This window comes from Primulina huaijiensis, unplaced genomic scaffold (assembly GCF_012295235.1).
Source record: "Primulina huaijiensis isolate GDHJ02 unplaced genomic scaffold, ASM1229523v2 scaffold25443, whole genome shotgun sequence".
NCBI classification, from domain to species: domain Eukaryota; kingdom Viridiplantae; phylum Streptophyta; class Magnoliopsida; order Lamiales; family Gesneriaceae; genus Primulina; species Primulina huaijiensis.
The window spans coordinates 16745-32985 of record NW_027356198.1 but is presented as its reverse complement, the minus strand read 5'-3'; the positions used below and the strand labels follow the sequence as shown (position 1 = coordinate 32985).

Below are 16241 nucleotides of genomic sequence, written 5' to 3'. Positions count from 1 at the left end.
TATATATATATGTATGTATATGTGTGTGTGTGTGTGTGTGTGTGTGTGAGAATTTGATGAAGAATGGTAATGTGAATGATGGTGTTGTGTGTCGGTGGCAGCTGAACAACCCATGTGAAATAATTACTACGGCATCTCCCTTCATTTATTGTTACTCTTAGTAACTTTGGTTAAATTTTACCTCAAATGTGTTATCTGAAAACGAGATGAGGTTACTTTGGTCTGGCTTTAATAGTAAATTCATGGTCAAAATCTGGGATTGCTGAATAGGATTTAAAATCTTGAAATTTGAAAGTCATGTGAATGTAATGCATGTATACACAGCAGAAGAATATAGAAAAAAATGAACTTACATGTGAATGTAATAAATATTGACTGGTTTTTGTTTGTTGTTCAGATTGGTAAAAATTGATGAGGATACGCTGAATGAACATGAGGTGGATGACCCAGAAAAGGTTGCAAGGATGGTTGAAATGTAGGTGATCTTTTATGACATTTTACCTTAAAATTCCATGTTTTGTAAAACTTGAAAATTGGCTTTTCCTAGCACAAGGTGGTGCAGCTCGGTTTTTTTTTTTCTCATGGATACGTAAATACTTCCTATCAAAAGCATGCAACTATTTTTTTATTTAGAGAATTTTAACGGCAAATTTCTAGCCTCATTATTGTCCTTTGAGCACTCACTGTCGTTGCGTCGTGCCAAGAAATTAGAAGAGGGACGGCTTCGTATTTTGAGGATTAAAACTTTTATTTATTAACTGTTATTTCACTTGTGGTCCTCTTAATTGAATGCCACCGTGTTTTATTTCGAGCAGACCTACGCAACTGACGTGTGGTCTGTGTTAATAACAAATAAATGGTTTTTTTTTTAATTTTTAACAATTTCATCTGTTACAGTAACAAATGGGTCAAGTGGGGTCTCTTTCCTAAATCCGTTTCTCACATGCTCATTTTTGGTCGTTCGTTCACGTTCTTTATTCGGTGGTTGTCTTATTTTCAATGCGTTTTTATTTTCCTCCACATGCAACCATTGTATGGTTAGATTCCTGTTTGCTTCTAGTTTAATTCCTTTATTTGTTTACTCATAAAACATATCAACAATTATATAAAGTAATATATACCTTTGTTTGGGTGACTTTGGATGGGCTAAATTGTCCATGGCTGTTAACACTTTGCTTTGAAATTTTTACCGCACTTTAATCACTTTACTTCTGCTGTCACATTCTGTAAAAGAGTCATTTGATTCTAGTCATGTGTACGTAACTGTGTGACAGTACATGTGCATGCCAAAAAAGTGACAAGAAGCGTAAGAACACTTGGTTGTGACTAAGTGGATTGATTACATTTGGATCATAATATATGTACATAATATCTATACGTGATTTACATTACTCAACCTTAAATAATGCACCAGTTGTATATTATGAAGCGTCACATAATCAACTATGTCCAATAATGCATGAGTTAGAAGCGAATCAGGAGATGAGGCTGGGGTGATCTTATATGTTTGAGAAATTAAATCCGAGTTATCAATAAAGACTCAACGTAAAGTTGCGACCCCCCCCCCCCCCCCCACTTAGGACCTGTAATCTTGATGAAATAACTAGGGTGATGACTGTAATTTTGTGTTGATAAATCTTTGAATTGATAGGGCCACTCGAAACAGCACAGAGAGGCGAAAGCTTGGATTTTTCTCATGTGGAACTGGTAATCCTATTGATGACTGCTGGCGTTGCGACCCCAACTGGCAAAAAAACCGCAAGAGACTAGCCGACTGTGGGATTGGTTTTGGGCGCAATGCCATTGGCGGCCGTGATGGCAGATTCTACATTGTCACCGATTCTGGACATGACGATCCAGTTAACCCCAGGCCTGGCACCCTACGCCATGCTGTCATCCAAAATCAGCCTCTCTGGATTGTGTTCAAACGTGACATGGTCATAACATTGAAGCAAGAACTCATCATGAACAGCTTCAAGACCATTGATGGCCGTGGCGTCAACGTCCACATCGCTAACGGGGCCTGCCTCACAATCCAATTCGTGACCAATGTCATAATCCATGGCCTTCATATCCATGACTGCAAACCAACGGGAAATGCCATGGTGAGAAGCTCACCTTCTCATTATGGTTGGAGGACTATGGCTGATGGAGATGCCATTTCAATCTTTGGTTCGAGTCATATCTGGGTCGATCACAACTCGCTCTCTAACTGTGCTGATGGCCTTGTGGATGCTGTCATGGGGTCTACTGCTATTACCATTTCTAACAACTATTTCACCCATCACAACGAGGTTTGCCTGTAACTATCAAATGCTTTTTTGTTGCTACTAACATTACTGCAGTTTAAGTTACGATTCTTTAAATACAGGTTATGCTGTTGGGTCATAGTGATTCTTATGTTAGAGACAAACAAATGCAAGTGACTATTGCCTATAATCACTTTGGAGAAGGCCTCATTCAAAGAATGCCTAGGTAATTCATAGTCGAATTTAAGATTCAGACATATGTTTACTTATCCATTTATACTAATCTTGATATTTTTTTTCAAAACACAATCTGATAACACCTGTATCTTGTAATCACAGGTGCAGACACGGATATTTCCACGTCGTGAACAATGACTATACTCATTGGGAGATGTATGCTATCGGTGGAAGTGCTAACCCAACAATCAACAGCCAGGGCAACAGATATCTTGCGCCAGTTAATCCTTTTGCCAAAGAGGTTACAAAACTTCCGACTTTTTCAATGTCCCCAAACGATATATACTTCTATTCAAAACAAGGTTAACGTTCCGATTTTTATCAGGTGACTAAGAGGGTTGAAACAGCAGAAAGCCAATGGAAGGGTTGGAACTGGAGATCAGAAGGCGACCTCATGTTAAATGGAGCTTATTTTACTCCATCTGGAGCTGGAGCTTCAGCTAGCTACGCTAGAGCTTCAAGCTTGGGTGCTAAGTCTTCCTCCATGATTGGACCGATTACTTCTGGTGCAGGTGTCCTTAACTGTCGCCGCGGCCACCAGTGCTAATGCACAGTCTTACACTTGCCACATAAATATTGAAAGGGAGTCTTTTATTCTTCGTTTTCACCACTTCTTTTCCCACTCTTTTTACTGTCACTGTCCATTTTTACGGCTTCAAAAAACAACCATTCATCCGTTTTTCTGCAATTGTTTACTCCATCATTTGGAAGTGTACATTTTTTACACATGTCCAACACAACCATTACTGTGCAACCTCGGCCTGCTTTAGTCGAAAGAAGAAAAACCCAGTATTCTGGTAGTAAGCGCCGAAGCGTTGTTCGAGTATTCTTCAAGATTTCTCAGGTTCATCCATTTCCTAACGAGAACGATTTGCCTCGCCTCTTCTCTCTACATATATATAGATGTCTGCAATTAGTCTTGTTGTTCAGTTTACATAATTGTGTTGGCATTTGGTCTTTTATAGTTACGAAATGATATATAGCGTGTAATTTTTTCTCGCTTCTTTTAGTTTCTTTGAGTCATACAAGCTCTATAGCGTGAATGTTAAAATTGCTAATTTATGAAAACAAGAACTTTTGAAACAGATGTCTTTCTTTCAATTTGTCTTTGTCTATGTCTATGTCTATGTCTATGAAAGCAATCTTGCAGTTTTGTATGCTAATATTATACCAGGCATTGTCGTTCACAAAAATTACTTGGTTAAAATCATTGTCTCACAATTTGTAGCATTGATGCTAGCCACTTAATCAAAAGATGGAGATGGATGAAAGATTTGGGATAAGTAATGAGGAACTTTAACAAATTAAATTAGTAAAATATCCTCAAAGAATCAAAGTTCAAATGCCAATTTCATCTAGATAGTCTAACCAGAAGTGAAGTTAACAGGTCTTGAATTATATAGATATACATAGTAGATACAAAATAATGTTATTTTGACCCAAATAACGACATGGAAAAAGAATACATTTGAAATAGAGTAGTTCTATTCTGAAATGGTCTTACGGACGGATCGAATCAGTCCATATCTAGTATAAAAAGTAATATTTTCGAGATCAAAATAATATTTTTTCATAAATCAGATTATAAATGAGATATATCTAAGTTGACATGTGAGTGAGTTTAATAATAGTTTTTGTATTTAAAATATAGGGCCATATGTGAGTGAGAAATCAGACAATATCTAAAATAATACTAGAGTTTTGCTTTACCCTGGTGAAAAGGTGTGATTATTACAGCATGTTAGCACAATTATGTTATTAACTTTAATTATTGCTGTTAGAGAACATTACACAACTACCACAGAGCGATAGACCAGTACAGACAATTAAATTAATTAAAATTAAAATTTTAATTTATACACAACTTCTCACATTTATCACTTATTTTTTCCTACACATCATTTTTCTTATGTTTATGAAAATTATTAGTAATATAGGCTGCAAAGCTACTACAATTTTCTTATCGCAACTTTACCTACGACGCATAATTGTCAGCAGTTTAATTTAAAGAATTAAATTGTTACATTTATCAAGTAGACAAATTATGTACGGGAATAGCACAGAAGTCAATAAAGTAAAATTTACGTACATCTATTATGTACTATTTGCGGTGTTCCTTTAATAAACAGAATGCCCCCACAACATTTATATATGTTTGGTGCATTCATGGCAAATTTTAAGTTTATCTTTCAAAATAACAAACGGGACGTAAATAATATTAATTTAAATCGTGTTTCACCTTACATTTCGCAAGTATGCATGAATGAGAAGCAACAAAGTAGTGCAAAGCAGACAATTAAAGGATCCCTTCTGAAATTTGTACTTTAAAAATATAACATAAATATATGTTTTATTTCCAGTAATTTTTTTTCCAAATCTATCAGAGAAGATGAAAAATTATAGCACACATTGGAATACTCATCACGTGGGCATTATCAATAAAACACAGAGCTTTACATGTGATATGTTTGGGTCCATAGCAGTTTTCATTTACTCACCAACTAGCCCACATGGATTGTGGCCATATCTTAACGGGACTTTCCTTTCTTTTCAGTAATTTTATACATATTAAGATTCAATCAAAGCCCTTGATTAGTGGGTTAGATCAGGTTAAAGTATTCTAGATCTCAGACAAGAATAATCAGTTGCAAAAGAAATTATACCAGGAAGATGTTATTTCTATATACTGAAAAGGGATTAAGTTTATTTTGAAAGATAAAAGTTCTCGTTTGTCAAGACTTTCGATCAATCATGAAAAACTATTTTGTATTAGTTTCTGAAATATTGCTCGGCTGTAAAATTTTAAAGTTAATGTCGTATGCAGTAAAATTATATTTGCGAAATTATTAGTACAAAAAACACAAACATAAAAGAACTATAGAGAATGGAAGTTGTACCAACTCATAGCAGCCAAAGGTTGGCATCTAATTTTTCTGGTAAAGATGACTGAACTTTTGACATCAAAAGACCAACTTCCAGTATTTCTTACTTCATGAGCATAATAATATACCAATTCTTTAATTTCCAATCAACAATATATTAAGCATTATCCGAGATTTTTAAAAGACTTCACTATGACATATAAGGCAAAAATAAGCATTATCCGAGATTTTTAAAAGACTTCACTATGAAATATAAGGCAAAAACTTGTGTGAGACGGTCTCACGGGTCGTATTTTGTGAAACAGATATCTTATTTGGGTCATCTATGAAAAAATATTATTTTTTATGGTAAGATTATTACTTTTTAATGTGAATATCGATACGGTTGACCCGTTTCACAGATAAAAATTCGTGAGACCGTCTCACAAGAGACTTACTCGAAATATAAATTGCGTAAATCTTGCACTTCTACGGTTCAGTCTGAAAAATATATCCAGCCTCTGTAAAGTGCGATTTCACAGGTGCAAGTGGCCTGGAACGGTGAGAAATCTTGTTTTTCTCTTCCTTTGGCATTTCAGCATACTCCTCTTGCACTAGCTAAGCTAGCTTAACAACACAATAATCATGAATGCACTCTTCTTAACAACCCCTCTCAATTTATCCCCTATCCCGAGTCTCAGCTCTTCCACTTATTGTGAGATAAGGGCTTGGGCCTCCTTTTTGGGCTTCCGTCTCTCTTCCGAGGTTGGGCTTAACAACATTTCTCGTAGTAATAGAAATCTTATGATTCCAAAAATGCTCCCCTGAACACGAAAAATACATTTTATTTTATTCCGTCACATCATTTTCCTTACTCTCAGAAGAAATAAAGGGCGGTCGAAAATGGTTGATGTACTTGAATAAGACGGCCATCACAAGTGACGGATGATTAGAATTTTTTTAAATAATCAAACGAAAAATTTCAACAAAGTCTCTAATTTCCTAGCTTCCAATGTTCAACTTTATTGTGATTCTTGAGGTTTCATCCATAAAAGATCCAAGATTGGAGATTTCACGGAAAAAGTCTTGATTTCATTCAAAGAGTAGGAAGTATGTTTAATTCTTGACTCATCTCTTAGGAACATTAACTTGTGCATCACCAAGGCACTCATAGTCCATATAGAGCATCGTCTATGCCTCCTTAATCCGTAGAACAAGGTGTACGGTATATGGAAAATGGAATACAAAATCCCACAAGATCTAATAAGATTACCCAGCAACTGATCCTTTGACAGAAAAATGGGTGGTTATAAGCAAGTCTGAATGTATTTTCACAATAAATAATCAAATTGAGAGTTTATAGATAATTGAACTCTAATAAGAAATATCCTCCGCATTACAGGCATAAGTATGGATGAGAACAGGAAGAGCATAACCAAGCATATCTAAGCTAGCAATTAAGCTCAAACCAGTAAAGGCTTGGGAGAAAAACTATGTGAGGTAGAGTTTTTTTAATTTCATTCAAGTCTGACTTGAGGCTGAGCCTGAATTTAATTCTTTTTAGCTAGCATCTTAATGAGAAAGACAACCCACTAGAAAAAAGAGTGGCAACCGTGATACAACTATTTGTCGGTGAAACAGTCACACTCTTATTCATCTCAGAGAGGGAGAGGAATTTGGTTCTATTGCCAACCAAACATTTTTTGAAGGAAACTTCAGTTTGTCATTTTCACAGTAAATAACCTCGGTACAATTATAAAATTATACCCAGCTCTATGGAAAGCAAGGAACAGCAAACAAAAATTAACATCTTCCATACACAAATTTCCACATTAATTTACAGCAATAGCAGTGTTTATAAATTCGTGAAGCATGATCAAAGTTCTATGTTCAGATATCAAAATTCAGTAAAGCTTTTGTAGTTTAAGGAGAGAAGACCGCTTTACTGAAAGAAAAGCATGAACTAGAAAAACTTACAAGGAGGCAAGAAAAGGGGTTTTTGGTGTTGTATTTGATAAGAAGGCCAGTCAAATTTATCGTAACCATTTCTATTTCTGATCATCAACTCCTTGACACCAAACATTATCCAATTCATTTTCCGCATAAATCAAATAGATATCATAGATTTAAATTACCTGGTAATCCCTTGAGCGCATTGAAACAATCCTCCACCAGCACAGGTCCATTTACCTTCCATTTAGAAAAATTAAATGATCGAACACACACATACAAGCGTGTTTTCCTCACGTTGCCCGTCGGCTGCGACAGCACAACGGCCCTCTCTGCCGCCGCCACCATTTTGCCGCGTATATTGCACTCGAAAGTAATAATATTAGGTCGGGACTAAACAGAGAGAGAAATTATTTCAACATTAATTTTTTATAATTCAATTTATGTATGAATTATAAGTATTTTACTTTTTTGTAAAACTATTTAATGATATAATATTTTATATTAAAATAATAAATAGCAGTTTTAAAAATAATATCCATATATTTAGTTTTTGGTTACTTGAGAACAAATCGCGACCAAAATTCGCTTGGCGGGAAAATAGATTTACCATTACAAATAGAAAATTTTACATAAAACATCGCTTTATACACAGAAAATTTCGCAAATTTTGGGCAAAAATGAAGAACTCAAGCTCAGGTGGAGATCTGCTGAAGCTACTCGAAACCATTAAATCTTCCGAGGCAAGCTTTTTTTGACTGAATTGAATTGCATGTTTTCATATTTTGATTTTTCCTTCTGCTGTTTTTCAAGAATTTGTAGTTACTTTTTGTGGGCGTTGGAGGTTTAGCTAAATAATATAGGGATTTATCTGTCGGATTTAGGTAATCCGATTAATTTAGGTGTAATAGGATAAAGGTGTACATTTTGAACCTAAATTGCTACCTTGTTCTTTCTGTTCTACTCTTCCGTCATTACTAATGTGGAAAATGAGGTGAGGCATTGTTAAAGAGTAATTTACTGAATCCATCTTCAAAATGCAATTTCGTGGAGATTCAATTCCGTGCTTTGAAGCCAGCAGCAAAAGAAAGAAGATGAAACATTGAGAATTAAGCAAACTGAGTCATAGACTCGTATACTGACTAATGAATCAAGAATACATTTTCATCTACAAGTTCCAACTGTACGATTGTAACTAACCAGCCTTCAGAGAGATAAAGAGGGAACTACTTTTGAATGGGCACTTTTTTTTTGAGCCTATTATGTAACAGACACCCGACACTCTGTTTTATTACTACCTTTTTAGAAAGTATAGTAACAGACACTCTGTTTTTATTACTATCGTTTTAGAGGGAACTACTTTTGAATGGGCACTTGTTTTAATTTAAGTGTTTTCTCCTGTTTCTGATGTTTTTGATTGGATTATCATGTGGAATTTCAATTTTTCAGGTTGTTGAGAATCGAATTCAACTGCTTATGGAGTTGGAGGAAGTAGATTTAAGTGAGAATACGGCAGTGAATTCTGTTGTTGAGTATTTAATAGTATCCTAAACACTGACAAAATTATTTTATTCTGCACCATTTTGTTGTATGCATAAATTGTTTTGATGTCATGATGGGTGTTAACGCATATAGTTTTGTTAAGTACCATGGATTTTCAAAATGTTGTGGACGCCCGAAAACATTCTTTGCTCTCACTTTTTACCTTAACTGTTTAGCTATTTTGGGAAGACTTCACTTGTTTGGATGTATCTCAGTGCACGTTGAACAAAACGGTTTTACACGTGGCTGCTAAATGCTTAGAGTTGGATATATCTGGATGCCTAGTACAATTTCTTGTCCTAGGGATAAAAGTAAGCTTTTTGTCTCCCATTGCTAATATTTGGACTGGCAGATATTTTTCATTGCATGCAACTTAATTCTTTAGATCTGAACTCATTAAAGATATGGGATTTTACCATTCTTAGGCCAACGCGTGGTGCAGAAAGCATCTTAAAATGACACTAATGTCGACTGAGGATTCTCCAGAAGAAGACCACTCTAGCTTCTTTTTTCAGGTAAACTCTAGAATTTTCTGCACAAGTGCCAAATTTCCAATCACGTGTTTGTGTTTTTATGACGTCTGTCAACTCTTCTTCAGTTGCTTTTGGATTTGCTCAGCTACTCTGCTGCCAGTTATTCAGCGTTGGCTAGATATCCTGTTTCCATTAGTAAGAACTTGACAGTCAGCATTGATAATTTCATTTCAGAACAGTTATTTCTAACCAAGGAGTTGGCATCTGAAATTAAGGTATTGTCCACTTGCAGTGTTCAGTCACTAGATTTCCAATGCTCGTATTTGGGACTTAGCTAACATCAATGGAGCTTCATGAACATTATTTTTTTCACTCATTCTCTCTCTTTTCTTTTTTAATTTATGTACTTTGTTCATGTTTATTCGACATTTTCCTTAAGTTGTTGGTTCTTCTAGACAACTTACTTCCCGTTAATGCATATACTACTATCCTTTTCCGTTTTTCTTTGGGTCTGAAATAGGCTTGTCGGTTAGTTGAAGAATTTTCTGAAACTTAAAGCTTATTAGATATTTCACTCCCATGATTTCTATTCAGAGAATTCACACTTTAGGGACGGAATTACTGAAGGCAGCATTGGTGACCATTGATGGGGTGACTCGATTATGCAGGGTATATTGTGATGGTGTAAACTGGGATGCATGCCTTGCAAAAACAGAGGATAATAACGTAAGAGATTGCAAAGAGGCTGAAAATGGAGATCATATAATCCAAATAACGAGTTGCACAGTTGAAAAACTATGTGAACTTGGTGTTGTTGCAGCTAATGATGGTGGCAGTCTTGTGAGCCTGTTAAATATGTCGTGGAAAGGGGTAGTTACACTCCTTCAGTTTGGCAAGGGTGCTTTAGCTGTCAAGGTGAATGTAACAAGCGTTATCATGACCTTAATTTCACTTGCTAGGGAGTCGTTTAGATGTGCTGCTCAGACTTTGTCATTTTTGGAGAAGGAAAAAGACTCCGAAGCTGAAGCCAAAAGGATCTTCCGTCTGGCCAAGTTTTACTTGATCAATGCTGTAAGAATTAGCTCACACTACCCATTGCAAGCCTTTCTTGCTTACAAAGAGATCACACTTTGTGTTGTCTTGATATTAACCATCAGAATCTCACTCAGCCAGGTAGAAAATTTAAAATCTGCAAGTGAAATATTATCAGAAATTGTAGAGCCAACATCATTTCACTTGATCAACTCTCTACTAAATTCAACTCAACTGAAACAAGAAGACAAGTTTGAAATCTTGGACTGGCTATTTAGTTGTAGCAGTAATGTGAGTTCGGTGGCTGATGTTGTAAGCAGTGATAACGGTCACATTTCAGTAGATGAAATATTTTCAGTGAGTTGTGATGCTATGAACAAGGATAAAATGCTTTCTCTTGGTCGGGTGTTCTTATTTCTCAATCTCGTGAAAGCTGATCTAGAAGAAGATGTCCGGCTTGGTCTCTCCAGAAAGCTTGGATGGCTTTTGGACATACTTGTAGTTGAAGATGTTTATTCTTTAATTCTTGTTATGCGAATTCCTGTTGTTTGTGGTTCTAGTGAAAAGCACGAACTGGCTTACCGGCCTATGTTTTGTTCTGTTGTTCATGACCTGAAGACTTTCCTGATCATGGCAATCGATTCTAGTGCGACATGGAGTGAAATAGAATCATTCCTGATCGAAAATCTTTTTCACCCTCACTTTTTATGTTGGGAAATTGTTGCTGAACTTTGGTGTTTTGTCTTACGTCATTCCGGGCCTGATATGATGAATGACATTTTTGACAAGCTTTGCTCACTAATATGGATGACGTCTCGAGAATCAGTACTATTTCCTGAGAGTGCTCTTCGAAAAACTGCAAGATTAATTTGTGTTCTTGCAACTGATGGGCCTCAACTGATGGTTGATCGAGTTTACAGTTCAATATTTGAGAGCAACCGAACTCAGTATTCATCTAGTGTGCATACAGCACTACTCATGGAAGGGTTCCCGTTAAATTGCCTTTCAGAAAAGAATAGAAGTACAGCCAAACAAAGAATTGTAACTCAGTATTTTGACCTCTTGGAGAGCTTTGAAGGCCATTCTCCAGGACAGTGTGATTTTGGAGTTTATGGCGGTCCTGTTTTTGCTCTTTCTGCTGCATTGCAGTCTCTGTAAGTATATAGACTACTACGATTATCATTTTCTTAAATTATAAAAGATTTACTTGACAAAGGATTGGATAAAGTCTGATGTTATTAAAGCCCATTTATGCATCTTTAGACAGGTCAGCCTATCTGATACTGAAATGAAGACTTTGAAGTTCCTTGTCTCTATTATTCGCAAGTACAAAACCTCCACAGATGATACAAGTAGGGAGAATTATGTCCGGCTCATTGGTGAATTGCTAGGGATTATTTCTAGCATGAAGCATCTATACTCGTTCGATGAAATGGACGGAGTCATTTCAGAGCTTCAGAATCTCTTTATCTCAAAGCCAGCACTATCAGATAGACAACTTTTTCTATGCAAACCAAATCTAGCTTGTTTCATGGCCGGTCTTGGCCATATGGAATTTTCAGATAGTGAAGACTGTGCCAGAAATTTAGCCACTTGGGAGCTTTTCCACATGATATTGAGGGAACGTCACTGGGCGTTTGTTCATCTTGCAATCACGGCATTTGGGTATTTTGCTGCTCGTACTTCATGCAATCAATTATGGAGATTCCTGCCACAAGATGCTGCATTGTCATTTGATGTGGAGTCTGGAAATGAAGCAGATGAGGAAAGATTCATGTCCAAATTAAAAGAATTCCTGGAGAAGGAAATGGCATGTCAGATGTTACATCCAAGTCTTGATCATTTAGCTATGTTTGTCAAAGAAGGTCGAATGCTGAAACAGATTGTCCAAAAAAACCTGCAAAAACTTGATTCAGGGGTTATTTCGTGTGACATGATGGAACTTGATAAAGAGAGACAACCCAATAAGAAAAGAAAATTTCCCGATGGAATTTGCAGAGGAGTACAATTGCTGCAGACTGGTTTAAAGGTTATGGTTGACGGTATTTCTCAATGTAAACAGGACGGAGACGAACCAATTGAAGCTTGTGAGTTGATTTTGAAACAATTTTCTCGACTTGAAGATGTGATCGCACATTTGCTCAGCTTATCTGGCAGTGAATGAGTGAGTTAATGTACAGCACTGTCCATACTAATCGACAATGGCTTCGAAGATGTGGCATCTTCGACTCTCAAGCAAGGTACATAGAAATGGCATACTTGCATGTGAATGAAGGAAAACGTTCAATGACTAGTTGTCGAGCTGCGTATTGCATCTATTATTGATAAATTGTAAGCCGATATTATTACTGTTCTGGGTTATTTCAACAAATATCGAGTAAATCTAACAATTTCTATACTAAGATTACTGTTTCATCTCCCTCTATTTTTTTTTCCTATTTATAACGGTGGACCAGTAGTCGCTGTTATTCAGTGCACATTAAGTTAGATCTCGCGTTAACGCACATCATATCTTAGTCATGTAAACAACACATGACAAACCTTATACGACAATTCTTTTATGATTATCTGTCAACGTTCACCTATTTTGTCAAAACTAAATTTAAACAATAATAAAATATATCTAATAAGTCAAAAACAGCTTTTTCTCATGTTACCATTTTATTTGTTTGACAAAGAATAATTCGTTTCCAAATCAATCTTACCGAATAATTTATTTAAATATTTGGTTCTCTCCGCATTTGATATTAATATATTGGATCATGAACGTATACCGATTGACAGGCCGGACCTGCCCACTCGTCGAATGGGCTCCAAAAAATAAGAAGTTATATTAATTTTAAATTTTTGTAAAAAACAATTTTAAAATTTCAAGTTCTAGCTAATTTAATTATATAATAATTTTTATGAATTTGATGGTCCAAAATTTTTTTTGGACACCCTTCGAATCATAAACTATATAAAAACTAAAAAATATGTTGAAAAAGATGATATATACAATATAGTAGTGTTATGATGACAATGCCATGTAACCGAGAGCCAATGAATTTTCAATTTTTTATCTTGATTTTTTTTATTCATAATATTTTGAATTTCAATTTTATTAGTGAATCTTGATATGAAACATTCGAAGAAATCATTAAAAATTTGTAATAATGTCCTAGAAATTTATTTCAAACTCATGATAAGGGATGTAGCTAACTTTTAACTTTGTTTTAGTATGCGTATGATATTAACAACTATATCTTTTAATTATTTGAGAATTTTTTCATGAAAAATTGTTAATGAAATTTCTAAACTTTCGTTGTACATTACGTGCGAGAAAATGGTACTAAACAGTTACATGAGATGGTAAAAAAAGAATGTGGTATTTGAGATTTATTTAGAAAGTAGTAGAGAGTTGAATAGATGTAGGAAGTGCGTGTGGAAAGTCACAGAAGATGATGTTGGAGGTATGATAAAGAGGGTGGAGATGAACAAATTTGGTTTCTAACCATTTAGTTCAATGCTTGGTCATGAGGATTTGTTTTTTGAGAATCTACAAACGTTATGAATTTGGATTTAGATGGTTTTTGAGTAAGGATTTGTTTTTTTGAGAATCTACAAACATATATTTTCATTTTATGTCATATTATCGGTCATAGTATGTCACATGATTGGTCAATCCACATTTTTATTCTAATGACTTACATATTTTTTTTTCAATTTTGATTTTTTTAATTGGAGGGCTGATGTGGAATCGGACATGACATCGACATTTTTTAGTATCATGTCACGTCAACATCATTATTACGATGAAAAAATAACTAAAATGGAAAAAAAAAACAATTAGCAGACTTATATATTATGTATAAAATACAATCATATCGTTTAAAGAACTCAAAATTGTAAAAGATTTATTTCTCAAAACAAGATCATCATATATCCCGATATCTCCTAAAACATATATATTTAACTTACACATCGTATAATTTGAAATAGCCATTCAAAAAGTAGAGTGGAGTTTCACGCTATAATCAAAAGATGATAACAAAGATCTTATTATTCGGAAAATTTATAGGTACGTACCAGTTTAAACTAATATTTCTATCATTATAATGCAATTTTTAATTAGAAATTATGAAAAAAAATAAAATTAGATAAAATCCTTGTACTTAAACTTAAAAATTAGGCTGTATGACAAAATTAATTAAGAGAAACTCTAAATTCAAATCAACATGACAACTAACGATCTAGTCCAATGACACATAAACCCTGACCCATGTACTTTCATTCAAAAGAATCCTAAAACCCTAATCTAACTATACTAAAAAAATGTAACTAAAACTACCCAAAACCCCCCATCAATCACCATGCTTCTTCATCCTCATCTGCATCACCTTCTTATGAGAATTCGAATGCAAATCACTTGAAAACGTAGGGCTACAAGCAGGTCGATACTCGGGGTGCAATCGACCGGACTTGTACCGTACCCCACAGGCATTGCACAATGTCTTTGGTCCCATAGGACCAGCCCGCCACAGTGGCGTCTTGTCGACTAGACAATGCTGGCACCTCCTTCCCAAAGGCACCGACTCCTGCACGATTGGGGCGCTTGAGTTGTTTGACAACAGGCAACGGTGGTTTGGCAGATCGTCATAGCCCGCCGTTCTTCGCCTTTTGTTGCTCCGAGTGCCCTTTGGATGTATAATGGGCTCGTCCTCGTTGAGATTGTTATAGTCGTCACCATTGGTTTTGATGGAGTCGAGCAGGGATGTAGGGCTTAGGTGGTTTAACTCCGAGTCGTCCGATAACAACCCGAAGCAACTCTCCAGCGTCGGAAAGGCGTCTTTGTCCATCAACCATTCCAAATCCTCCATAGGATCCTGGAACTCATACGCCATAAGTTAATAAAAGAGAAGTTGAGCTAATAATGATTTGTGCATGCAATCATGCATGCTACTTAATTTGATGACACAAAATTGAAACCACCAATAAATTGATATCTTCTGAGGAAAAGAATCCTATCCCAAAATTTTAAAAAAATATCCAATTCGAGCAGCACTTAACAAAGCAAAATTCTTATAAAAAAAATTTACTCATAAAAATTTGAATATTGTTGTGATTACTATTATTTTTGTTTTTCAATTGAGATCTATTTGTTTAAGGAATTTTTCTGTAGTATTCTGATTTAACTAGAGGATTTTAAAATATATAGTTTATTAATCAGTTTGAATAAATCTCAAATGCTGACAAGGAACAGCTAATTCATGTGGTGACGCACACTGCACCAATCATACTAGATAATTTTGATGACATGTACAACTACTTGCTATTCCCAATAATACCCCGAATAAATAAAATTATAAATCCAAAGACTTCACTCCCCCTCTAGGTTTCCCAAGGCCAGATTCGTCAACCTATTTAAACAAAACAATACAGCGACGTGCGCCGGCAACTGTGACTCCAAATTTTCGTGCAACCGAGTCAAAGCGGTTCTCCGCCTCACTAAACAACCACCGCGGGGAAGCTGCAGGGATGTGATCGGAAACAGAGTAATTTCTCTGGTTTCATGCCTCAATTAGCACAGCTTCCGAATGAAAAAAGTTTGCAGTTTTATTTATTTTCAACTTAAAACGACAAAACCCGATATAGGTGAGACAGACAGGGCAGGAACTTACAGGGAACGCATCGCTCTGAGTTCCAGGTCCAAACGCCATCGTTTTCGCGCTCGAGGGTTCTGAAACGCCACATGTGAAGGTAGAGCTGTCACCTTCCTCAGTGAAATTAAAGAGAAAGTTATCGTCAATCATAAAAGACTCCTCGAATTCGTTCAAAAGCCCCATTCCTTCTTTTGCTTTATATCAATATATTGAAAAATCAATGNATATATATGAGGACCTAACATTTTATGAGTG

General features: G+C 35.6%; 3 protein-coding genes and 1 long non-coding RNA gene across 4 annotated transcripts; 2 read left to right on the top strand and 2 right to left on the bottom strand.

The window, feature by feature from the left end:
- The first annotated feature begins 333 nt into the window (after window positions 1–333).
- On the top strand, window positions 334–3484 carry LOC140967538 (probable pectate lyase 1). The gene is made up of 5 exons (XM_073428121.1): window positions 334–475; window positions 1652–2294; window positions 2372–2475; window positions 2589–2727; window positions 2812–3484. The coding sequence occupies exons 1-5, from the start codon at window positions 465–467 to the stop codon at window positions 3031–3033; spliced, it is 1119 nt and encodes a 372-aa protein (XP_073284222.1). The 5' UTR covers window positions 334–464; the 3' UTR covers window positions 3034–3484.
- Window positions 3485–5929: 2445 nt separating this feature from the next.
- Window positions 5930–7684, bottom strand: LOC140967613 (uncharacterized). Its single transcript, XR_012173605.1, has 2 exons — window positions 7483–7684; window positions 5930–6547 (listed from the first exon to the last, which is right to left on the bottom strand). It is a non-coding gene; the product is annotated as an uncharacterized lncRNA (long non-coding RNA).
- Window positions 7685–7896: 212 nt separating this feature from the next.
- Window positions 7897–12741, top strand: LOC140967468 (uncharacterized). The gene is made up of 7 exons (XM_073428001.1): window positions 7897–8040; window positions 8747–8839; window positions 9016–9150; window positions 9265–9354; window positions 9438–9587; window positions 9907–11498; window positions 11608–12741. The coding sequence occupies exons 1-7, from the start codon at window positions 7978–7980 to the stop codon at window positions 12506–12508; spliced, it is 3024 nt and encodes a 1007-aa protein (XP_073284102.1). The 5' UTR covers window positions 7897–7977; the 3' UTR covers window positions 12509–12741.
- Window positions 12742–14500: 1759 nt separating this feature from the next.
- On the bottom strand, window positions 14501–16205 carry LOC140967576 (GATA transcription factor 1-like). The gene is made up of 2 exons (XM_073428182.1): window positions 16005–16205; window positions 14501–15209 (listed from the first exon to the last, which is right to left on the bottom strand). Exons 1-2 carry the CDS (start codon window positions 16167–16169, stop codon window positions 14688–14690), a joined length of 687 nt encoding a protein of 228 aa, XP_073284283.1. The 5' UTR covers window positions 16170–16205; the 3' UTR covers window positions 14501–14687.
- Window positions 16206–16241: the final 36 nt, after the last annotated feature.